The 22,877-nt window shown below is 61.9% G+C and overlaps 2 protein-coding genes across 3 annotated transcripts in view; one reads left to right on the top strand and one right to left on the bottom strand.

The window, feature by feature from the left end:
- The window catches only part of FLII (FLII actin remodeling protein), a 28,665-nt gene extending 22,725 nt beyond the window's left edge, over nt 1-5,940 (top strand). For both annotated transcript variants that reach the window (XM_073361808.2, XM_078854525.1), the window contains 8 exons: nt 51-297; nt 1,044-1,198; nt 1,328-1,388; nt 2,226-2,354; nt 2,590-2,696; nt 3,105-3,210; nt 3,562-3,627; nt 4,070-5,940. In XM_073361808.2, coding sequence (XP_073217909.1) covers nt 51-297; nt 1,044-1,198; nt 1,328-1,388; nt 2,226-2,354; nt 2,590-2,696; nt 3,105-3,210; nt 3,562-3,627; nt 4,070-4,204 — 1,006 coding nt within the window. In that variant the 3' untranslated portion in view covers nt 4,205-5,940. The remainder of the gene's footprint in view (nt 1-50; nt 298-1,043; nt 1,199-1,327; nt 1,389-2,225; nt 2,355-2,589; nt 2,697-3,104; nt 3,211-3,561; nt 3,628-4,069) is intronic.
- A 1,684-nt stretch (nt 5,941-7,624) lies between these two features.
- Nucleotides 7,625-22,877, bottom strand: part of LLGL1 (LLGL scribble cell polarity complex component 1) — a 72,727-nt gene continuing 57,474 nt past the window's right edge. Inside the window, exons 13-23 of the mRNA XM_073361811.2 lie at nt 22,593-22,697; nt 21,429-21,721; nt 19,676-19,829; nt 18,874-19,027; nt 17,764-18,047; nt 16,781-17,045; nt 16,306-16,420; nt 15,861-15,955; nt 14,959-15,079; nt 13,653-13,732; nt 7,625-10,714 (exon numbers count right to left, since the gene is read on the bottom strand). Coding sequence (XP_073217912.1) covers nt 13,654-13,732; nt 14,959-15,079; nt 15,861-15,955; nt 16,306-16,420; nt 16,781-17,045; nt 17,764-18,047; nt 18,874-19,027; nt 19,676-19,829; nt 21,429-21,721; nt 22,593-22,697 — 1,665 coding nt within the window. The 3' untranslated portion in view covers nt 7,625-10,714; nt 13,653. The remainder of the gene's footprint in view (nt 10,715-13,652; nt 13,733-14,958; nt 15,080-15,860; nt 15,956-16,305; nt 16,421-16,780; nt 17,046-17,763; nt 18,048-18,873; nt 19,028-19,675; nt 19,830-21,428; nt 21,722-22,592; nt 22,698-22,877) is intronic.

Raw genomic sequence — 22,877 nt, forward strand, 5'->3', positions numbered from 1 at the left:
CCTCCCCCCCCCACATCACCGGGATTCCCCCCCCCCCCCCATGCCGGCAGGTACTGGGTGCCGGTGGAGTACGAGGACGAGGCAGAGGAGAAGAAGAAGAAGAAGAGTGGCGGCAAAGGGGACGGAGAGGGAGGGGAGGACGAGGAGGAGGAAGATGAGGAGGAGAAGCAGCCAGAGGAAGATTTCCAGTGCATCGTGTACTTCTGGCAGGGGCGCGAGGCCTCCAACATGGGCTGGCTCACCTTCACCTTCAGCCTGCAAAAGAAGTTCGAGAGCCTCTTCCCTGGCAAGCTGGAGGTGAGCTGGGAGCCTGATTTCCTCTGTCCCCAAGGGCCGCACCATGAGCTGGAAGCCTGAGCACCCCTCCGCTCTCAGGACCCAGACTAGGAGTCCCAAGGCCGCTGCCCTATATATGCCCTCCCACGGACTAGGAGTCCCCCTTCCATACAGCCCCATGGGCCATACCACGAGCTGGGCTGTAGCAGGTGAAATCCCATTCCCCAAGGCCATCTAGTCTCTCTGCTGCGTGGGGCACCCTACGGTGGGCGAGTGGGGACAGGACATTACTCGCCCTTCTCCCAGCTGCTGGGCTCAGCCTTGGTGCCAGCAGGTGCTCCCGTTGGCTGGGGCAGGCGATGCCGACCTGCCCTGGCTAACAGCAGAGGATCCAGTCTGGCTCCTGCAGGAGCCCGTGAGGGTGACGCAGGCCCAGCCCCGTCCAGCTGGGGGTCCAGGCAAGTGGCTGGAGCATACAGCTGAGCCTTCATGGGGTCAGGTGTGCTCCTGCACTCACCTGCAGGGGGCAGCCTGAAGGCAGGGTCCCCTTTGCCCATAGGTACCCAGGATGCTTTGCTAGCTGATGGCTCTCCGTCACTCTACGGGTCTGCACATGTCCCGGGGTCCCCTCTGCCCGTAGGTACCCAGGATGCTTTGCTAGCTGATGGCTCTCCGTCACTCGACGGGTCTGCACATGTCCCGGGGTCCCCTCTGCCGAGCATGAGCAAACTCCCTGGATGCCTCTAACGCCATCCCCTTGCACCCAGGTCGTGCGCATGACCCAGCAGCAGGAGAATCCCAAGTTCCTGTCTCACTTCAAGAGGAAGTTCATCATCCACAAGGGCAAGAGGAAGTCCAAGGACAACAACCTGCAGCCCAGCCTGTACCATGTCCGCACCAACGGGAGTGCCCTCTGCACCCGGTGAGAGCCGGAGGAGCTGCTCTGCTAACCGGAGCCGCACCCTCGGAGGGGTGGAATGGGCCGGCTGTGCTGGGGTTCGGGGGGGATCCAGGCTGGGGTGAGAACTCCTCCTCCTCTCGTCCCTTGCAGGTGCATCCAGATCAACACCGACTCCTGCCTGCTGAACTCCGAGTTCTGCTTCATCCTGAAGGTGAGCATCCCTGGGGCTAGTGTGCTGACCCCCAGCGCTCCGCTGTGGGCTCCCAGGGCTAGCACCGTCTCCAGCTGGGCCCGCTGCAGCGGCGGCTCATGCCACAGCCCAGGGTCCACACTGAGCGAGGACAAGGCGCCAAGAAGTGGGGTGACTAAGGCCAAAAGTACCCCCCCACCCCCTCTCTGCAGCTGGCTGCGCCTGTGGGGAGCCCGCTGCCCTCTCTTCTGGCACCACAGCAGCCCCTAGTGGGCAAAAGGTGTAATTGCAGCGCCTCCCCAGCAGAGTGGATTGTTCTGCGGGGGACATGAATTGTGAGCTTTTTTGTTTTAAAAGGGGGGGCATGCCCCCCCCCCCAGTTCCGGCACCCGTGAGCAAGGCTGACGAGGTGGAGTCCTTGGAAGCTCCCTGCTGCCACCTCTCTTGTCTTGACCTTGCTCCAGCACATGCCGCTCATGGGCATCCTTCTCGTGGCTGGTCCGAGGAGGTGCCATGCATCCATGGCTGCCCTTGAAGGTGCTGGTTGCCTGACATGTCCTCCCCACAGATCATGGGCAAGGAGCGTCTAAGGGGGAAGAGGAATGGAAGCCTAGAGCTTGGGGGTGGAGGGAGTGGGGCAGGATCAGGACCCTGCATAGACTGGCTGGCAGAAGAACCTGGTCCGGATGCATGAAGCCACATTGGGGGTGACCTTGGGAGCATCAAGCTGCTCTAAACGCCTGGTTTAAGCCAAAGCAGACTCCGTCTGCTCCCACGTCTCCTCTCCTTATGCCCGGGCTTCCCACCCAGCCCAAGGACTCTGCTTCTGCCACCCTGACCCACGCTCCCCTCCCCTAGGTGCCGTTCGAGAGCACCGACAACCAAGGCATCGTCTACACCTGGGTGGGCCGGGCCGCCGACCCTGAGGAGGCCAAGCTGGCCGAGGACATCATGAATCACATGTTCGACGACTCATACAGCAAGCAGGTAAGGCAGGGCGGAGCCGGCCCAGTGGCTGGTTCTCAGTGGCACTCCATGCCAGATGGGTAAGGCTGGTCTAGCCTGCGCCAGCCAGCCCCTGCCCTGGGGTGCAGCCAGGGGGAGCTCGGTCCTCTCCCTGCCTCTGATCCCAGAGCCCAAGGGGAGGAGACGACTCGGGATCTGACTGAAACCCTCCAGCCCCCGCCCGAGTGCACCCTGACCCCTCCGCTCTGTGTGCCAGGTGATAAATGAAGGGGAGGAGCCGGAGAACTTCTTCTGGGTTGGCATCGGGGGCCAGAAGGCCTACGACGAAGACGCCGACTACATGAAGTACTCACGGCTGTTCAGGTGCGTGCCGGCAGCTGCTGTCCCCGGGGCCCTGCAGGGAGGGAGCTGTCACCACGGGCAGAGCCTCCAGTGGCTAGACAGGTCCCCGGCTGGCATATGTTCGCTGGGTGCCTGTTCCAAACTCGGGCTCGCACGTCTCCTGCTCAGCCTGCTCCTTAAGCCACCAGGGCTGTCTCTTCCCAATTTGGGCTGGCCAAGTGGGGAGGAAACCCTAGGCACTGTGACATGCTGCCCACTGGAGCGGTAGAGCTTGGGAAAACGTTCCCCAGGGCTTGGCTGAGACCTGACAAACTCATGGCCACTGGGGGCCTGTCCGCAGTCTGGTGCCCAGGATTTGCCCTGGACAGGCAGGCTGGCCCGGGGCAGGGCACGCCCCCTCGCTAACAGCGGCTTGGCTCTCCACTGCAGGTGCTCCAACGAGAAGGGCTATTTCGCCGTGTCAGAGAAGTGCTCCGATTTCTGCCAGGATGACCTGGCAGATGACGACATCATGCTGCTGGACAACGGCCGGGAGGTGAGTTTCCGGGGCCTGGCGCCCCCCCCCCCCGGTGCGGAGTGGGGAGGGGGCTGTAGTCACATGATCGTCCTCAGTAACTCTTCTGCATCCGGCAGCTGGGCCGAGGCTCCCTGGTAGGGAACCTCTTGCTGGAACCCCAGAGAATCCGGTCTCTCCCCCAGACCCTTCCAGCTGGGCTCCCTGGCCCAGATCCTCCCACTTCCAGGAGGTGTTAGATGCCGCTTGGGGCCCTGCCCATGTGCTGCAGGGAATGAGCCAGGCCTGGGTGTTCTGCAGCGTATTTGCTCGTCCCGTCCCGTTCTCTGACCAGTGCAGCCCTAACCCTGCTGTCTCTGCTGTTCCCTGCAGGTTTACATGTGGGTGGGAACCCAGACGAGCCAGGTGGAAATCAAGCTGAGCTTGAAAGCTTGCCAGGTAAGGGCCGGGCCCAGGGCCGGGGATTGCCCCGGAGCGTCTCTAAGAGCTTCCCTGGCTCTGAATGAAAGCCGCGGTGCAAGGAGGGGTGAGGGGAGACAGGCTCTGAGAGCCCCCTAGGGGGTTGGGGGATTCTACTGTCCTGCACATGGTTCCTGGGGGGTGGCTCCAGCAGCTTGGCCCCTTCCCCTTGAAACGCTGCAGCATCTGCCCCTTGCCCTGGCCCTCGTTGGGGCACGGGGCTGTGTCTCCATCAGCCCCTGGGGGTGGAGTTTGGCCCCTGCTGGCACAGCGGAAGGCTTGGTGGTTGAGAGGCTGAAGCCCCCGGCTGCGAACCCAGCAGCCCTAGCTCCCCGGGGCCTCCTCCCAGTTCCTGCAATAGGAACGGAGCAAGGTCTGGCCTTGGGGGGCCAGTGCCTGAGGCCACCCCCCCCCCTTTCAGGTGTACATCCAGCACATGCGGTCGAAGGCGGCCGAGCACCCCCGGAAGCTGCGCCTGGTGCGGAAAGGCAACGAGCCCCATCCCTTCACCCGCTGCTTCCACGCCTGGGGCGTCTTCCGCAAGCCGCCCGCCTAAGGAGCCGCGGGGGAGCACCTGCCCTGCGAGGGCCGCCGGGCCATGGAGAGCACTGGCTCCCCCAGGGGAGGAACAGAAACTGCCTCTGCCCTCAATGGCGGTCTGCCCCACCCCTCCTCCCCGCTGCTTTGCTGCTGCCTCTCGCTCTGGGGCTGGTTCCTAGCCGTGGGCTCGGCCCCAGCCCGTCCTGGAGCTGCCCGTCTCCCGGAGAGACGCCCCGCGTTGCTGAAGCTCCGTGACTAAAGCTACCTGGCCTGTGTGGCTGGAGAGGGCTGCAAACTTTGCACCTCACCTGCCCCTGAAGAGGCAAGGCCCAGCCCCACTCTGCTCTGGTACCAGCTTCTGGGGCCGAAGAGGGGCTCAGGGCAGGATCAGCCTGTCGCACGGTGTAACAGACCAGGCGCTACGGCTGTAGGAGGCTGATAAGGTTATTTCTTCCCCTGCCAATGCGTGAGGGGCTTTGGGTGCTTTTGGCCAGAAGGCAGGGGCAGAATTTGGGGCGCAGTGCCTCCAGGGAAAGGAGCCAAGCCGGGGCCAAGGGGGGAATTCAGCTCGATGCAGCAGAGGCTGGGTGCTCTTAGCTGACTCAGTGGCTCTGGAGAAGTGGCTGGAGCTTCCTGCGGAGGGAATGCAGGTCAACCTGGGGCCTAGAGCCAGCTCAGAGAGCATGGAGGGGAACCCTGACCCAGGCAGCGGGAGCAGTGGGTGCAAAGTTTATCATCCCCAAGGGTACACAAGCATCAGGAAAGCCCTAGCTCTCCAATGGGAGGCTGCAGCTGTTTTTAAAATCCCAGCCCACCTCCCCCCGAAGTAGCTGGCCCCTAGGAGAGCAGTGGCCTGGGCCTAGCCTGTACCTCACACTTTGTAAGTCCCCTGCCTAGCATATGCTGCCTGCAGCAGCCTGGCTCTTTACCCTCATGCAACCAAGGCTGTGTGCTCAGCCTGCCAAAGGCACAAACCACAGTTTGGTACCAGCTGCCTATTGATTTTCAGTGGGCAGGAGGTGCCGTTCACCTCCCTTCACTCACCGCTTGTGCTCTAGGGCCTACGTGCCCATGGCCATGCCACTGAGCCTGGCCTCTGAGATTGCTGAGGGGGGAGAGGAGTGTTGCAGCCCCCCCAGCCCAAGCCTTAAAGAACCCCAGTGCTGGCTGCTACTGCTCATTCTTCCTGAGAGCAGGAGCCAGCCTGGGGCTCTGAGGGCCGCAAAGAGGCAGGCGGGGGCTTTGCTGCTGTCATGCAGCATGGAGTCAGGCAGCCAGACTTGGGAGTGGCTCCAGCAGGGATGTGCAAACAGGATCCATCCAGGCAAGCACCAGCTGGCACCCATGAGTGTCCCCAGCACCTGCTGGCCTAGTCAGCAGTGCAGCTTCCCACCACCTGTCTCCTGCCCCGTGCTGAGCCTTGAAGCCTGCTCTTGGGGTGGCCAGTGCAGGCCACTAGGGGGCACTGTAATACTACTGAGGACACCTGGGTTTTAGCACAGACCTTTCTGAGCAGTCCCTACCTGCTGCAGCTACTGGAACCAGCTGGCTGGATCCCTTACGCTAGGACAGTGGCACTTGCAGAGCCGTAGGAGAGGGTTTAAATGCCACCCCCCACCACCACCTCTTTGCACTCAAGGTCGAGAAGCACATTTTGCACTCAGAGCCCCCCCCTCACAGTGACTGTAAGCGCCGGCTCTGTGCCAGGATGCTGCGTTCTGTATCATATCAATAAAGATTGCACTTCACCAAGCCTGGCCACGCACTCCAGTTTAACTTGTGGAAATGGTTTAAAGACTTCAAGTTACAGAGAATCCACCATGTGCTGAGGCCGTCAGTAACTCAGCCAGAGGTCAGGGAACTGTTACAGGAGTGGGATCAGGGCTCTGCACGGTGCAACAGGTTACACCAGATCAAGGGTGGGGAGTGGGGGCTGCAGCTTGCCCCGCTCCAGCCAGTGAGCCACTCTGTGTGGCTCCCAGAAGCAGTGGCATGTCCCACCTCCATCTCCTATGCACAGGGGCAGCCAGGGGGCTCTGCTCTGCACACTGCCCCCACCCCAAGCACCACCTCCATGGGCCAAGAACCAATGGGAGCTGCAGGGGTGATGCCTGCGGACAGGACAGCACACACAGGCGCCTGACTGCGCCTCCACAAAGGAGTCGGAGGGGGGAACATGCTGCTGCTTCTGGGAGCCACTTGACATAAGCACCACCTGCAGCTGTGATTGTCCTCTGCACCACTTGGTCCCAGCCCAGAGCACCTCCTGCACCCCAACTGCCCCACCCCAGAGCCTGCACCCCCAGCCAGAGCCCACACCCCAACCCCAACTTCATGAGCAGTCATGGCCCACTGTACAATTTCTATAACCAGATGGGGCCCTCAGGCCAAAAAGTTTGCCCACCCCTGTACTAGATGGTCCCTTCTGACCTCAGCTGCTGTGAGTTGGTGAAGGCTGGCTTTAGCCATGCCCAGCTGGGCTTCCTAACCAGCAAGGTGCTGAACAGGGGGTGGGGATGGCTTGCCTTTCGACCGCTTCCTTTTCTCCACAGCACAGGGCTACTAGAAGGTTTGGCCACAATCCAAGGCTGCTGCTTACTGGGCATGTGGTTTTCCGTTTTAACCTGGGGGGTGTGCAGCATTGGGGGCTGCAAAGGGCCCTGCCTCTTCTTCCTCTGAGTGCAAACAGCAGCCTCGTGTGTGCAGGGCACATGCTCAGCCCCACGCCGGGCAGTGGAAAGGACCATGCATGCAGGCTCTGGCTGGGAGCCACCCTAGCCCCATGCCCTGCATCTCCCCAGCTGCTATGGCTTTAGCCAAGCCAGACAAACCCCTCCCCACCCCCCTTTGAAAGCAGTTGGTTTCCCTACTTGCCCCCACCCCGCCCAGCATAGAAGGGGCTGTGCATTAACCTCACCCCAGGGCTGCCCCAATGGCCCTCCCAACACCCGGCCTTTGGCGCCCAGGTTAGCGATGGACCATCTGTTCAGAGCAGGAAGATGAAGCACAAGGGAAAGAGGAGCCAGGTGGTGAACAGCCAGGACCAGCCTGGTGGGGGCAGGGACCAACACCCAGGTCCTAGGGCTTGTAGGTACAGAGGGGAAGGGGAGGAGGCAGCTTCCTGCCCCAGTAGGAGGCACTGCATGTCCCGGGCTGTGTTCTGGGGGGAGGGGGGCCAGCTGCCTCCTCCGGGAGTGAATTTTGCCTGGAGAACAGGCAAAGTTTAACCTTCTCCTCTCCTAGCACCAGGTACCTTGTGCTGCCAGGCTCCGGCCCAGGCTCGGCTGCTCCCCGGGCAGATCCCAGCCTCCTGGCTGGAGTGCAGCGACCCTCGAGCACAGGGCTTCTGCTGCCCACCCCCCCCACCCCCAGATCCCGCTTGTAGAGGGAGGGAAACGCTCAGATGGGTGGGAGCAGGGACAGGCACAGCCAAAGCTAAGAGATATTAAATGCTTTATTTTCAATATTAAAAACCAGTATTTCGTAACTAGACAATGCTAAATTCATCTTACCAAAAAGACACAGGGGGGACGTTCTACTGGGGCCACTAGAATCCCACAGGGCTGGGTTAGACTGCAGGGGACCCCATGGCACATGGCGACCATGGCACATGGCGACTACATTTCTCCCCCCCTCCCGCCCCCAACCCCCTCCCCAGATCTAGTACCAAAACAGCTGTACAAAGTATCAGTTCCAGCAGCAAAGGTCGAGTGTAGAAAAATACTATTCGCACACAGAGCCGGGTGGGGTCCAGAGAGTTTGTGCCGTTCAGATTCTTCCTCTGCCCCCAGCCCAGCCAGTTCCTTCAAAGACTCAAAGTATCAGCCGCTGGCCAGCCGAGCCCCCATCCCACCCCCGACACGCTGCCGAGTAACAGCGTTCGCTCTCTTGGTACCAGGCTCAGATTCAGGGACATGCACCTCCCGAAGAGCCGCAGAGAGAACCGGGGTGGGCCCAGAGCTGGTTTGGCACCAGGGGCCATGTGACAAGGCAGCCAGGTGCCATTCCCAGGCCAGCCGAGGGGAGATGGGCATTTGCTCGCACTGGTAAGAGGTGGGGCTGATGACCCATAAAGGCATGGTGAGGGGGCTGCAGGGGGATGTCCCCATCCCCAGCCCTTGTAACTCCTACAACAGCTCAGGTACCAGGGCTTTCAGGCCTCCGGGAGTCAGGGCCCAACAGGCCCTTTGGCACTTTGGAAAGCAACCTGGATCAGGCACTGACGGGGTATGGCATTCGCTCTATCCCGGGCCTGCCTTGGTCTCCAGCTCCAGGCCTCCAGCCCTTGCAAGGTGGGGGGAACAAGTGCGCACCCTGGACACAAGAGAGAGCTCGGCGGCTAAAGCTTGGTTCCACCAAACAGCTGACCTGGCTGCGAGATTCCCCCCTCCCAATGGGAAGAACAGAGCACAGCAGGGGATATTCCCTAGCCACGAATGGAGAGCTCAAAGCAGAGAGATGGCAGCCAACCCAGATTTTAGCCCTGGGCCCGGCTTGTTCAGTTCCGCTTCCTCCTTCCCAGCCCCGCGGGGAGAGGCTTTGCCATAACGCTCCGAAGGCTGGAGCGTTCAGCCCCAGGAGATCCCAAGCCAGCTGGCCCCTTCGGTGCCGGAAGTCACCTTCCAATCCAGTTTAGAGACAGGAATCCCGAGCGGCCACCGTGCTTTGCTCTACACCCCTGCTCAGAGCAACTAAGGAAACTAATACTGCTGGAAACGAGACCGACCCCTCAACAGCTGCTCAGGGTGAGCTCTTCAGAGCTGCCTCTGGGCCTCCCCCCGTCCCTCAATTTTAGGTTTGACCAAGTCAAAACAAACCATCTTCAACATTCACCGAGCCGCCCCCCGCCCCATCCAAAAGCCTCGTCCCACCCGTGCAGCGGCGCTGAAGGGAAAACAGGATCCTAAGGAAATGGATTAAAATATCCCCGCTGAAACGGGTCGGTCTGCCAGGAACAAGCCTTTTGATCGACAGGCACCTGTACTTCCGCTGCCTGAGAATGAACGTCCCTGACCGGCAGCCACCTTTCAGCCCAGTGGACAGGGAAGTTTCAAACGCCACATGGGGTTAAAAGCATAACTTGGGCCAGGGGCTGTCGGGTGGCCCCTGTTAAAAGCAGGCTGCGTGGGAAGCCACTTCAGAGGAGGCTTTGCCCCGAAGCGGCAGGAGTTGGCTGGACCCCTGTCTTATTGCAAAGCCTGGTTGAAACCAGAGGAAGGCACCCCTCTTCCAGCAGAACTCAGTCCCCGTCTCACACCGGGCTGAGGCGGTGAGCAGCCCGTAAATTCACAACTGCACAGAAATGGCCTTAAGTGCAGGCCAGCAAACGTCTCAAGCCGTTTTCATCCAGAGGCGTCGGAAACCAAAGTGCGTAATCGCTGGGACCGGTTTCCAGAGGTGGTGAGCTCAAGAGACAGCTGCTCAGCACCGCAATGAAGGGGCGGGAAGAGTCTACAGCCCCTTGTTTTGGCATCTGCCCCTTAGGCACGCCTGTTTGAAGGCACTGGCCTTGGGTCACCCACACCTGGATCAGCATGGCAGGGTCCCATCTTGGGCGAGCCGTGCCTGGTGCTGACTGACACTGCCCCGGTCTCCTTCATTTAAAGGTGTTCCAAGGGGGACGGGGGTGGGGGGAACCCAGCTGGAGCCAGCTGTGAAGATGGAAGATGAAGGCCCCTAGAGGCAACCAGGCCCCTAAAATAAAGGCTGCTAACCCAGAGCAGGAACTTGGCTCTCCTGCCCCCCAGGAGGAGGGAAAGGTGCTAGGAAGGGAGCTGGACCCTAGCGTGGCTGATTCACCTCCAGTGCCAGTGAGACACTCTGGAGTTTATTTGGGGGGGCCGGGGGGAGAAATGCCGTCAACACCACTGAGGAATCAATATCAATCCGGTATTGAGCAAGAGGGCCTCCTAGTGGCAGACGGGTGTTAAGGCGAGTCCAGCCAGCGCTCACAGACTTACCGTCTGCGGCAGGCCAGCCGGTTCCGAGGAAAGTCGAAGTATTGGAAAAGCTGCTCCCCCAGGCCAAGCAGTGTCCCTATCCCCCCGCCCCCCACCCCAGACCAGAGTCCTTCTGGGAGCTCAGCAGAGGAGAAGGGGAAAAAACAACCCCAACCCAGACCGTGTCCGACTCTCCCCCCAGGCGTCCGTGTGAGGCCGCGCTCCAGCAATGGGGTCCCTGGAGATGGATGCATTCCCTCCCGGTCTAGGCCAGGCGGAAGCAGTGATCTCACCCCGCAGCCCCAGGTCCGGTTTTTGCTTGGGGGGGGCGGGGGGCGAGAGCTGTAGTGTTGCAGTACGCTGGGCCCGCTGGCGGAAGGCGGCTCGGCCCGGCGGAGAGAGAACCTTCGAACCGGGGCGGAGCGGTGGGGGGGTGGCGTCAGGCTCCAGCTTCCCGGCCGGATGTTAGAGAGGAGGCGAGTCTAAGTTACGCGGAGGGTCTCTGGGGAGAAGTGGAGCCGACAGCTTGGCTCAGTCAAGTCTCGTGTCCGTGGAATCCAGGCGTGGGAGACGAGCCGGCACGGTCCCTGCAGAGAGCACGTGCAAATCAGTACAGCACCCCAGGCGTGATACTCCAGGGCACTCCTGTCCATTACACTACCAGCCTGGGTGCAGTTGTGTGTGTGTGGGGGGGGGGGGGGGGAGTGAGCAGGCGACGGGAGATGCCCCCCACCCCCTGCCCCGGGTTACAGGCAGCTTTCAAGCCGTCTCACCCACCCTCCGTTTAGGGTTGGGGGCGGGGGGGTCGGAGAGTTTGCTGTACTATGGGGTGGCGGCATGGAAAGGTGAGCGCCGCTGGACCACCTAGTCTCCAGCCATGTTTAAAATGGGGCAGCACCAAGAGGCTTTTCAAACAGCGAAACAACTGCATGAAACTCAGTCTCCCCTCCAGGGTTTTCGGTCAGCTGTGGTCTGCCAGCTCTTGGTCTTTGTTCTTCCTTGAGAAGGGGAAGGGGGGAAAAAGGGGTTTTGTTGGTTTTTTTTTTTTAACTGGCAAAAAGTAGGGGAAGTTCTCAAAAAAGGGCCACTTCGAACCTTGAGAAGGGAAAGGCGGCTAAAAAAATAAAAAAAAAAACAAAAAAAAACACCAAGCCAAAAAGTTTCACCAGCTTGACTCATGAAGTGGCTAATGCAGGACACTGCCCTCTGCTGGATCCAATCAGAACTGGGTCATAAGCCCTTTACTGCTGGCCGCTAATGGGGATTCTTTCGCCCCATGGCAGCATCTCTGCTCTCGGTTCGGTTCGGTAGCAAGCAGCAGAGTGTTGCGTAACCCACCCAGCCTAGCACGTTGCCCCCCTCTAGTAGTGGCTGGGCCATGGAGGCGAGGAGCCTCCTCCAGGAATGGAGGACGGAGCTGGGTTGTTTTTAAAGATTCAAGGTTCAATCCCCACTGCCGACGACCCACCCATGGGCATAGCCTTAAAGTTCTCCCAGGAACAGAACAAAGGACTGTGCTGTCCCCAGGCCTGCACGAGTGCAGTACAAGGCTCTCCAGCTGAGCCCTGCCTTGCAGGGCTCCAGAGAACCAGGCCGGAGGCTCCCCCAGAGCGCACCATCCCCCTCCCTGCAGGAGCACGTGCTGCCCGTTATTAAACCTAGAAGATCCCCTGGGGGCCAGCCATTAAATTAACACACTGCCTTTAACAACGCACTGCCCAGCTGCCTTTATTAAACGAGGAAATGATGCAAGACACAATTGCAGCAGCTCCCTAAACTACATTAAGGCCCTAAATGGAGCACTGCAAACTGCCCCATGGGGGCAGCAGAGGCCCCTTGGGAGTAGGGATACCTGGAACTGGGTGCAACATCTCAGCACACTTGAGGACCTGCATTGCTCCCATTTCACAGCTGGGGAAACGGGACCGAAGAAGTCTGGCCAGGAACAGGACCCAGGAATCCTGATTCCAAGCCCCATGCTCAATCCACTAGCTTGCAGCAGCCCCGAGGGGGCCAGTGAGCAAGTAGGGGCGAGGGGTTGACTCACGGGTGCACAGAGCAGATCAGGCGTTTCCTAACGGAAACGTTGAACGCCAGCGATCCCCAAGGGACGGGAATTCTGCCTCTCGACCCGCTCTGTCACTGCAGTCATTTATCCAGGCCAGTCCTGCTGACCTGGGCCCCTACAGATCCCATGCTGCAGCCCGGACACGTGGTAGGGGGTTGGGGAAGGCTGGAGGGCCCCCGCCTCATGGCAAGCACCCCTGCATCAGCACATGGGAACAGAGCAGGATTTCAGCTTGGAGGGGCGACTGGGTGATCTGGAGCACAGGCCTCCCCAGACTGGAGCAGAGCCGCCGGCCATCTGGCCCAGCGCCCTGTCTGACAGCATCAGGCAGACGAGGGGTAACCTGCCCCCAACCCTCAGTAGAGTAGGGGAGGCTATTGCTTCCCACAGGCTGCACCAGAAGTCACCCCTTACCCGGCTAACAATTGTGGGGGGGAACAAATCCATGGCCTTTACACGGACATTAGCCGACCCCTCACCTCTACCACACTGAGGGCAGTAAGCATGACCCCCATTTTAGAGGGGGAAACTGAGGCAGGGCAGTTTAACAACTGGCTCCAGAATACAGAAGGAATCTGAGCATGGACTGGGAAGCAGGAGTTGCAGCCCAGCCATGTGTTCAGGCCACACCTCTAAGTATTGCGGTGTGCATGAGGCCCTCTGCTGGATGGAATCAGGAGCGCTCAACTCATGGTCATAGTCCCTATACTGACAGATTCTCCCTTAGAGAGGTGGCTGGAGCCTCAGAGTTCTAGCCTTGCCACTGCCTTGCTGCTCCCTCCAGCAGTTTGGGGCCTGGAGGTTTTAAGGGCAGCCCCCAGCCCATCCAGAGCCCAGCGCAGCCCGGCTCTGCTGGTCAGCCACTGGGGTCTGGCGCAGCCTCGCTCTGCATGGGGGCAGGGGAGGAGGCTGCCAGCGCCTGGCGCAGGTTGGCAGGCAGCTCTCCCGAGGGCAGGCCAGGCCGGGCACACAATGGAGCCATTCACCAGGCTCACGGGGCACCAGGTTGGGGACACCGACTCCGCTCCCGTGTCCATCGTCTGGGTAGGAGCCTCCCTAGCTGCAGTGCAGACGCTGGGGCCCGGCTTCCTACAGGGGGTTCCAGCGCTGGGCAGCGCCATGTGCCCAGCTAACCGGGCCCCGCACCCCAAGGAGATCCAGTACAGCTGCCTCCCAGGGGCAACCGCACAGCCTCACCCGAAGCCCAGCAGAGCCCGGCCCAGGTTCCCCGGCCACGGGTGCTGGAGGGGGACAGACAGCCAGGCTCCACAGCGAGCAGAACAAGCCAGGCGTGGGGCTCCAGCGGCCCGGTGGAACAGGCACCACCAGCAGAGGCTCCCTGAGCGAGCTCTCACCAGGGCCTAGGGATTCAGGGCGCGGGAGAGCGTGGCACCAGGTTCCACGGCACCAAGCCCTGCCACGCTCGCAGAGCAAGAACCCCCTGCCTCCCCGCACACCTCATTTAATCAGGATCCCTGGAGAGCGGGCCTCCTCCTCACTCACGTTCCTCAGGTTCCTCTCCGCTTCCTCCGAGGAGCTGGAAGACAGACTCGCTGACACAGACCGTTCCGGTCCCAAGCACGGTCAGGAGCTGGCCCAGAGACGCCCCCCAGCCGCTGGGCCAGCACGGCCAAGCGAAGAGCTCCTGGGCTCCGGACACCCCCCAGCCTCCCGGATGTTAAGGGCAAGCCAAGACAATCCATTGCTCCCGCTTGGCAGGGGATGCTGGTCGAATCACCCATCTGCATGTGCCCCACCAGAGTAGGACAACGCAGGCCCGCATCCGAGGCCAAACGTGGGACGCGCCAAGCGGCTTCCCCGTGAACGGAGACAGCTGGGTCTGGGGACAGAGTCCAGCTGCTTGGGAAGGTCCCCGCCCCCAGTCGCTCCCGTGGACGCCCGCTGGAGAGGCCGACTGGGCAGGATCGCTGAGCTGCCCGCAGAGATGAGCTCTCCGGGTCTTGGCTGCGCACTGAAGCCTCTCATCTTAAGGAGCGAGGCTCCCGCAGCACTGCGTGCAGACAGCGAACTAGCTCACGAGCGGGTCCAAGGCCAGCCATGTTGTTGGCCAGGGCTGATTCCAGGCTGTGGTACGCACAGAGCAACCCTGGCTGGGGCAGGAGGCCGTCCAGCATTGCACAAGCCCAGCCCCATGGGGGGAGGGAGGGAGATGTGCACACATGTGCTGGGACCCCCTCGACCGGCCTTATCTCACAGGCTCTCCATGCGCCTGGCCAAGGGGCTCCCAGCAGAGAGGCTGCATTGTCCGTACAGCCCGGGTTTGACCAGGGTGCAGGACCCTTATAGCTAGGGACCGGGGAGGTGGGCCCTGGGGAAGAGACCAGGGTGAAAATCCTCTGCCACCCTCAAGGCGCAGCATGGCTAGTGGTTTCACCACCTCTCCCATCCAACACTGCAGAGAGCTCTGGCCTCAGGGTGGGCAGCTCTGTGCATGCACAGCGCCCCCCGGAGGAGCGCAGGCGTCATCTCACCGGATTCCAGTCAAGCAGCTTGCGATAATCAAGTGCACGCTTCGATCCCTCGGCACGGCCGGGGGGGCTGCGTGCGGGGAAGGTGAACAAAGCCACTGGAGCCTGGGAGACGGGGAACTCCTCTATCTCGTAAACATCCCCCAGCCTAGATGGTGACTATGCCCAAGGAACAACAACGGCACAGCTGATGCTGCCAGGCCCCAGAGCGGAGCCCTCCAGCCGAGAACACTCAGGCTCGTGGCACCAGTGACTTCCCAGAGCCCAAACTTACGCCAGGAAATCTTTCACTTCCTCCACAGTGATGTCCCCGGTGGTGTCCAGGGGGCTCTCCGGGCTGTTCGGCGAGTCGGTGGGCGCCAGGGAGAAGGCAGCCTGGGGTTCCTCAGGCGTCCCTGGAGGAGAACACACGCAGCACTGGGGTTGGTTCCAGGACACACCTCATGGTGCCAGGCCAGCTAGAGGGCAGGCCGGGCATCTGCACCCCAGGCCAGCAGAGCAAGGAGCTGACGGCTCCCCTGGACAACACCCCCTGCCCTCAGAGACAGCACATCTGGAGCCGTGCCAGTGATGCCCGTGCCTCTTCCTTTGCCAGGAGCGTGCCGACTGCCAGCACCCATGGGACGAGCCTTCCTGCGGGACCCAAACTGTCCCAGCAGCTGTTCAGACCCGGGGCAGCGAGGTCCCCGGTCCACAAGACGGGGTGTGCTTTGGGCCAAGTGGGACGGCTCACTCTGCCGGGCTGCACTCCGGCCCCCTGGCTATCAGCAGGGCACCCAGTTGCCAGCCTGTCGGAGGGGTCCACTTTGGCAGAGGGTCTTTGGGCTGGAGATGATGCATGCACTGGAGAGGGGAAGATATCCACCACCCAGCAACACTTCATCCCACCACAGGCCAGGGAGAGACCCCGTCCCCTTAGGCAGCTAGAGTCCACTGTCTTCCCATGGGCTTTAGGAAGGAGAAGAGCAGCCTTGCAGCAAAAAGCACAAGCACCCTCCTCTGCCATGATCCCCACAGATCTTAGCCGAGTCCCAACCCCCCTATGCCTCAGTTTCCCCATCTGCATCACCGGGCAGCAGAGGCCTGGCTGGCTGGGAAGGCCAGCTCCGCCAGCAGTACACCAAGCCCCTCGGCGGAAGGCCAGAGCGGTTCAGAGAGTCAGAGCAGTTTCCTTACGGGTGCCGTCGCCGGGGGAGCCGTTCGCCTCAGAGCCCTGCAGCACGGGAGTCCCGTTAGCCTGCGTCAGTTTCGGTGTCCCGGTGAAACTGGGGCTGACGAGCAAGAAGAGAGCGTTATTTCTGTCACCGCCAGTTCCCAGCCTGCTGGGGGGAGGGCAGCGAAGTGGGGAGAGGGGGCACTTTGCTGCAGGGGACCGAACTGCAGACGGGCCCACAGTCAACCCCAGCTCGACAGAGGGCAGGGCCTTTGGGATCTAGGGGCAGTTAGCCAGACCGGCCAGCTGTTCAGAGACTCAGAGGGGCCATGACACTGGCAGCAGCCAGTTTGCTTCGGACCAGCGGTGCTGGGAGCCTGCTCACGCCCAGCATTCCCCACCAGCGACACCCTGCTTAAGGCAGCAGCAGCTTGCAGTTGCTGCAGCCCGGGCGGCCGGCTGGCCTACCTGAGACAGGTGGTGCCGTGGCGCCGGACGAGCTCCAGCGAGCAGAGCGGCTCTGTGATGTTCCGGGCACTCAGGGAGAATCGCTCAAACTCGGAAGGCGAGATCAGGTAGAAGCCTGGGGAGAGGGAGCCCAGAGAGACTCAACAGCGGGTCCACTGCCCACTGGGACAGATTAACCAGGGCGGCTTACGCTCTCCTGGCATCTCAATGTACCAGCAGGATCTCAGTGCACCAGCTCCCCCAAGCTGCCCCGGCTCAGCAGGGAGGAGATCAGGGCCCCACTGCACGGACGGAGAGTCCCTCCCAGCCAAGAGATGAGAGGGCAGCTCCCAGGTCCCAGCCCAGCGCTCTACCCACTGCACAGCACCGTCTCCCACACCAGGGTAGCCTGGAGCCAAGCGAATGGAGCCGAAGGAGCCCAAGCCAGGAATCCATGTCCCGGCCACCGCCAGTCCCACCAGCGCGGCGCGCTCACCTTGCCCGTGCTTGGTGAAGACACAGGAGGCGATGCCGCTGATGTCCTCCTTGCGGATGCAGTCGTAGTGGACCTGCGGCCGCAGGCCGGGCACCGTGAAGATGTGGATGTCCCCCAGGTTGGTGAGGCACGCCAAGCCGTTCTCCGTGTAGTCCTCGCACGCCAGGCTGGTGAAGCTCACCAGCGCCACCTTCCGCACCCGGCAGCCCTCGTGGGCCGTCAGCTTGAACTTGGTCTTGGCGCTGACTTTTGGCAGCGTGAACACCTGGGTCAAGGCGGAGAGCAAGCCGGCTCGAGAGCGGAGACCCGGTCCTGCCTCCCCACCCCACTGCTATGGGGCAAGGGACCCATGTTGTGTGTGGCCACAAGCTTCATAGGGGCCCTGACCACAGGCCGGCTGAGTCTTACTGGCAAGGATCAAGGCCGGTCAGGTGTACCAGGGCGCTAGCCATCAGCAGCGGCAATGGCTGTGTGAGTATGCCATGTCCACGCCCTTCACTAGCCCACAGCCACCAGCCTAGAAGCCTAGAGAGCCCATGGCTGGCTTAAAGGGATCATTCTCCCAAGGGGGAGGCCGCTGCCCTGCTGGGTTAGGAAGTGTGTTCCCGAGAGCCAGGCCCAGCTCCAAGGGAGGTGTGGTCTGTGGAAAGGCCCGGGCCCTGGACACCCACTTCTTTTAGAGCTGAAATGCCCTGCACCAAAGCCGGGGCATTTCATCTCTGAAAAAGTCACAGCTGAGCCCTTGGCTCCTGCCACAACGTGGTTCCACCCAAGCCAGGGTTTGCAATGTCCGCCCTCCCCCCTGCCAGACACCCCTTTCCCTTGGGAATGGGAATGTCCCCGCGGAAGAAGCCAGCAGGAGGCAGCGTCTCCCGCTACCGACGCCACCCGGGTCAGAGTAACGGCGGCAAAAGGCCGCAGCTCGGCAGGGTTCCCACGGCGGACAGCGCGGGACGCAGCCATCGGCCCCTCCCCTCTCTTACCTTGAACTGCTCCTCCGAGGCAATGAGCACAGAATGGCTGCCCTGCATGTCAGGGGCTTTGGCCAGGTCCCGGGACACCTCGTAGGGCTCCGGGAGAGGGTTCCCCCGCCCGTCCAGGACCGCGATCGACACCACCGGCGCCCTGTGCATCAGCTGGATCTCCTTGCCCAGCACCGCTTCCACCGAGCGCTCCGAGAACTTCTCCTGGGACGGGACCTCCAGGGCGTAAGCGAACACGGAGCCCGAGTTGGTCCCAGCCCACATGGTGGGCCCGTGGTGTGCGGCTGAGGAGCAGGGGGAAAGCAGCAGCATTAGCAGGGCTGCGCAGAGGTGCTGGGGGGCCTGGGCCCCCCCAAAAGCCAGACTACTGAGGGGTGGCCCCAGGGCGAGGAAGTACTGGAGACACCTCACCCCACAGCAGTGTTTTCTATCCCACGAGGCTGGGCCTGGCTCCCCATTCCGGACATTGCAACCGGGCACACGGGGTCACAGTGCCGCTCAGCTTTGTACCGGGCCGTTCTGTTTGGGGGCCCTCGCAAATGGGGGACTCCGGAGCAAACTGCCTCCCCCCAGGCAGCCCTGAGTATTAGCATATCATCAACCCACACCAAAGCCCCAGAAGCAACCCGGGTCAAGCTGCGCTTTCTGAGCTCAGGGTCTTTAGCACTGGCCAGTCTACCAACCAAAGGAAGAACTGCACAAGGCAGTGCTAGCCTGGGGAACTCTCTGCCACATGGTTTTACTGAAGTAAGCAGGGTTTAAAGATTAGACCTTTCTATGGAGTAGGAACTCTCTCTCTGAAATGCTACTAGACAGCATAGCTAGAAACGATATTAATCCTCATGTCTCAGGGTGTAAGGTGAGAACCAGACAAGGTTAGGAAGAAACTACCCCTGCTTCTCAGTACAGTACTGCACCAGCTGGGGATCAGGGGTGTTGAACGCCTGCCTCTTGGGCATCTTGTATTCAGGGCTGGTGGAGACAGTGGGGTCCAGCCAGAGGAGCTGTAGGTCTAGCTCAGCATGGCAGGGCTTGTGCCAACAGGCCTCAGGGGACTCCCTTCCTGGCTGCCCGGTTGTATTCCCACTCAGAGCTGCGGCCAGGCCTTACCGTCTCGGAGGAAGGTATCAGCGAAGTACAAGCAGCGTACCACCCCCGAGAGCGAGTCGTCGGCCGACCGGGGCTCGATCCGCCTCTGCACAGGGGTCATCTCCACGTCGGTGGGGCCGGCCTGCTCGGCCAGCTGGGCATTGGCTTCCTGCACCTGGGGGAGGAGACACCAGTTCTGTGAACAGCCTGGATTCCAGGGGTCAACTTCCTCCCTCCGTCAGCTAGGGAGCAGCCCCGCAGGACAGCCCCTCCTGGGGTCCCTGAGGGAGAGCAGGGGACCCTCCGGGTTCTGGGAGTTAGTGCTAAGCTATGAGGCAGGACAGGATAGTCAGGGCACTAGTCAGAGACGTGGAAGGTTCAATTCTCTCCTCTGCCACAGACTTCCTGTGGAAACTCGGGCAGGTCACTTAGCCGCTCCGGGTCTCAGTTTCCCTTTGCCCAGAAGACGTGCGTCAAAGAAAAGCATGAGCAGGGACTCTGCTTGGTTTATACATTAGAAACTCAGGCCCCACCGGCCCTGGGGGGACGCTACTGAGTGGAGGCGGCAAGGAAGCAGCTGCAAGGGACAGGGAAGGGGCAGTTTTATTTTTAAACAGTCTGACGAACGCCCTGCTCCGTTCACATCTCACCCCAGTGCTTCTTCGAATGCACTCGGGACAAAGGACGTCTGTGTCAAAGAGCCAACCTGCCGCCCCGGCAGTTCAGGTACGAGAGGTCACCGCCCCGCTCCCGGGGACGCCCCCACCCCAGGGGGCAGGCGCAGGATGGGACAGTCCCCCACCGTGCCCCGCCCTGTGGTTACCTTGCTGGAGGAGCTGTTGGCAACGACTCTCTTCTTGCCGGAGACTCTGCTTTTGCGGATCCTGCGGAAGGACTGGCGCAGGGACTTCTTCAGAGACTTCACTCGGGAGAGGGGCCCCTCCATGGCCAGGGAGTCGTTGGGGTGGAGCGTGCACCTGCGGGGGCACGGACAGCTGCTCGGCGCCAGCCAGGGCCTCGCCGCGGTCTGGGGTGCAGGAGTGGGGAGCCCCAAGGACTGGCCATGTTCACAGAGGGGAGACTTGTTCCCGGCCTTCTCCCCAACCGTGCCAATGCCTAGCTCTGCCCTGGCGGCTCGGCAGGGCCTGCCATGTAGACCCCCCGCGAATGTCACTTGGAACAGGCAGTTATCAGGTAACCCACAAACACGGGGAACTGGGACTAGAACCCTCCCGCCTCAGCTTCTCCGAGGCCTCCTCAGTAAGGCCCCTCTGTGGGCTGTGCCCACCCGAGGGCACCTCTCAGCCACCCCATGACAGTAGGATCGGGCGTCCCCAGGCTAGCCCCTTTCATCCCAGAGCACTCAGTGACGTGGCTGTAGGGGGCTCAGCCCCGAGCAGCCTGGCTAGCGGATGCACCCTGGGTCCGGCTGGGACACCGTGTCTAGAACACGCTCCACAAGCGTTCGAGCCAGTCAGGACCCCCAGGCGCTCCCTGGTCAGCACCTGCTGCCCCCCCATCAAGGAACTGCTCCATCGAGGGACCCTCTTCCTGGCCACGCTCCCACAACGGGGCACTGCCCCATGCGGCGCTCTGCCCCCCGGCTGCAGCAGGAGAAGGAACAGCCCTCCCAGTGCCGTCTGGAGAGGTTCCCGACACAAGGACGGAGCAGCGGCCGCCGGGCGGGGGGAGATGGACAGCTCTGCCCTGGGGAGTGACAATGGGGGGCGTGGGCCCTGCCGCAGAGTCACCCCCCCCCCCCCCCAAGCAAGCCCAGACAGCCACACCCGCTCTGCGGGAGGCAGGAGAGCGGCAGCAGAGGGGGGTGAAACCCCCAGGGCACCTGCTGGTCTGTTCCAAGCCTCGTCAGCACAGTAATGGGTCGGGAGATCCCTCAGCCACAGCCTCTGCTCGGCCGAGAGTCAGGATATCTGGGCTCCCCCACTGGCAAGCAGGGACACTGCTGGCCTACCCAACCCCCCTTCGTTCCACTGCAGCGGTAAGGAGCCCAGAATAGCTCCGAAGGCAGGAGATCAGTACGAGCCGAGCACTGGACGACTGCTGGGGACCACCGGCGGCACGGGGACAAGCCAGCCGGAGGCTGCAGCATTGCACGGGACCGTCTGCTGGCAAGCTGCAGCACCCACTTCGCTGAGCCGAGTCCCCTAGGACTTAGGTGTGCATGGGAAAGGGACCAGCCTCACAAGGTTTAAACCTCCCTCCGCCCCACTCACGGGTCAACATGCCCCCCGCCAGCTCATATCTCAGCTTCTCCCAGTACAGCAACGGGCTATGGCCACTACCCCCAGTCAAAGGCTAAAAGGGAGAATCCTTGGCCCTGCTCCTTGCAGCGGGGAGTAGAGGGCTGCTGTGGGACAGGACGGTGCCCCTCCCTGAGCACAGGGGAGAAAGGAGCCGAACCTCCCTAGAGCCCGGCCCTGCCCGTCTGCCATGGGAAGGAGCAACAGGGTTTGTCGTGTTTGTTCGCCACGCAACTCGGTATCCCAGTGCCAGGACCAAGCTGGACGTGACGTGCTCCATGGCTGGAGCCGGGCCCCTGGGGAGGGTCCCCCTACCTGGCCAGCACCGGGTTGCGTCGGTAATAGTCGAAGAGCCCGAAGCCGTGGCTGGTGCCAAAGGCCACCAGGTTCCACTCGGCATGCAGGGTCACGGCGGTGACGGCAGCCGGCGGCATACACTGCACCAGCATGCTGGGCTGGAAGCCTGGGCTGAAGGTCAGGGAGCCGTTCTGGGGGGTGAGTCGGTCATGCCCCTTCCAGGTGAAGCCCTCCCGGTCCTGCAGCAGGTCCACCGTGGCCACGTTGATCATGTGATTCGACTTCTCGTCGCTCAGCTCCATGACGAGCACCTGGCAAGAGGCAGACGTGGCACTGAGGGCCAGTTCCACCAAGGCATCTCCCCGCTACCGGCATCTCTCTCTCAGGGGAGAGCTCCTGGCCTCCAGCTGGGAGCCTGGTGCCCGTGACAGCAAGGCACCAGCAGCCCCGGGTCTGGCAGACAAGTGCAGGCCCGAGGCTCTTCCGAAGCACCCCTCAACTGCAGCACCCGCCCTTATCCCAAAGCCAACGCCCGCCCCGGCGCCAATGCTCAGTGCCCCTGCCCTCCCTACCCCGTCCTGCCAAAGCGAGCTAGGGGTAGAGGATCAAGCAATGGAGTCTTAAGTGGCAGCTAGGCCAGGGAAACCTCTCCTCTAGGAAGCGACTGGTACATTCCTGCCAGCGGGGCTGGCTGGCCAGTGGGGCACAGCACGACAGCTGGTCCCTAACAAAGGAGTTTATCCCTGCTCAGATGGACCCCTGCAACTGGAGGCTCCCCAGAAGCAGGAGACAGAGCAGACACTCCACAGCTGATGGGAAACGTACGAAGCTTCCCCTGCCAAGTCAAACCCACCCCCAGCAAGTCTGCCAAGCCCTGGGGAGATGCCACCAGCCAGGGGGTGCTACCCTTCACCCTACAGGCCAGGTCACTGGGACAGCTGAAACACATGCCCTGGCATCAGCTCTCTAGTCCTGGGAGAACCGCTTTTAAGAGGCAGAGCACCTACAGCCAAGCAAGAGCATGGCCTGAGAATCCCACCCTCCCCACCAAATACTTGGGCTCTGCCCCTGGCCCCCGCACTCCCTTCCCCCTCCCCAAACTTTGCCCCTAAGCAAAGCCCAGCAACAGTACAGGGCTGACTGGCTGTTCCCCCAGAGCGTCGCCCCCCACAGCCGCCCTACCTGCCCCGCAGTCCCAGCCACCACCATCCGGGCCGTGTATTTACACAGTGCAATCTTCTGGATGCCCAGCCGCGGGTCGTCGCTGTACGGATCAAAGCAGCCAACCTGGACGATGGGAAGAGGGGGTCAGGAGCGCGAGAGGGCAGGACACCGCTTTCGTCCAGGGCTCCGGCAAGCCATTGCACACACTGACTCCTCCCAGTGCGGGCACCCCCCCTCAACCCTCTCCCTTCAATGGTCTCAGATCCTATCTTAACCCCCTGCCAGGACTGGCCCTTGCCAGGG

Source organism: Lepidochelys kempii, chromosome 10, assembly GCF_965140285.1.
Source record: "Lepidochelys kempii isolate rLepKem1 chromosome 10, rLepKem1.hap1, whole genome shotgun sequence".
Classification (NCBI taxonomy): Eukaryota; Metazoa; Chordata; order Testudines; family Cheloniidae; genus Lepidochelys; species Lepidochelys kempii.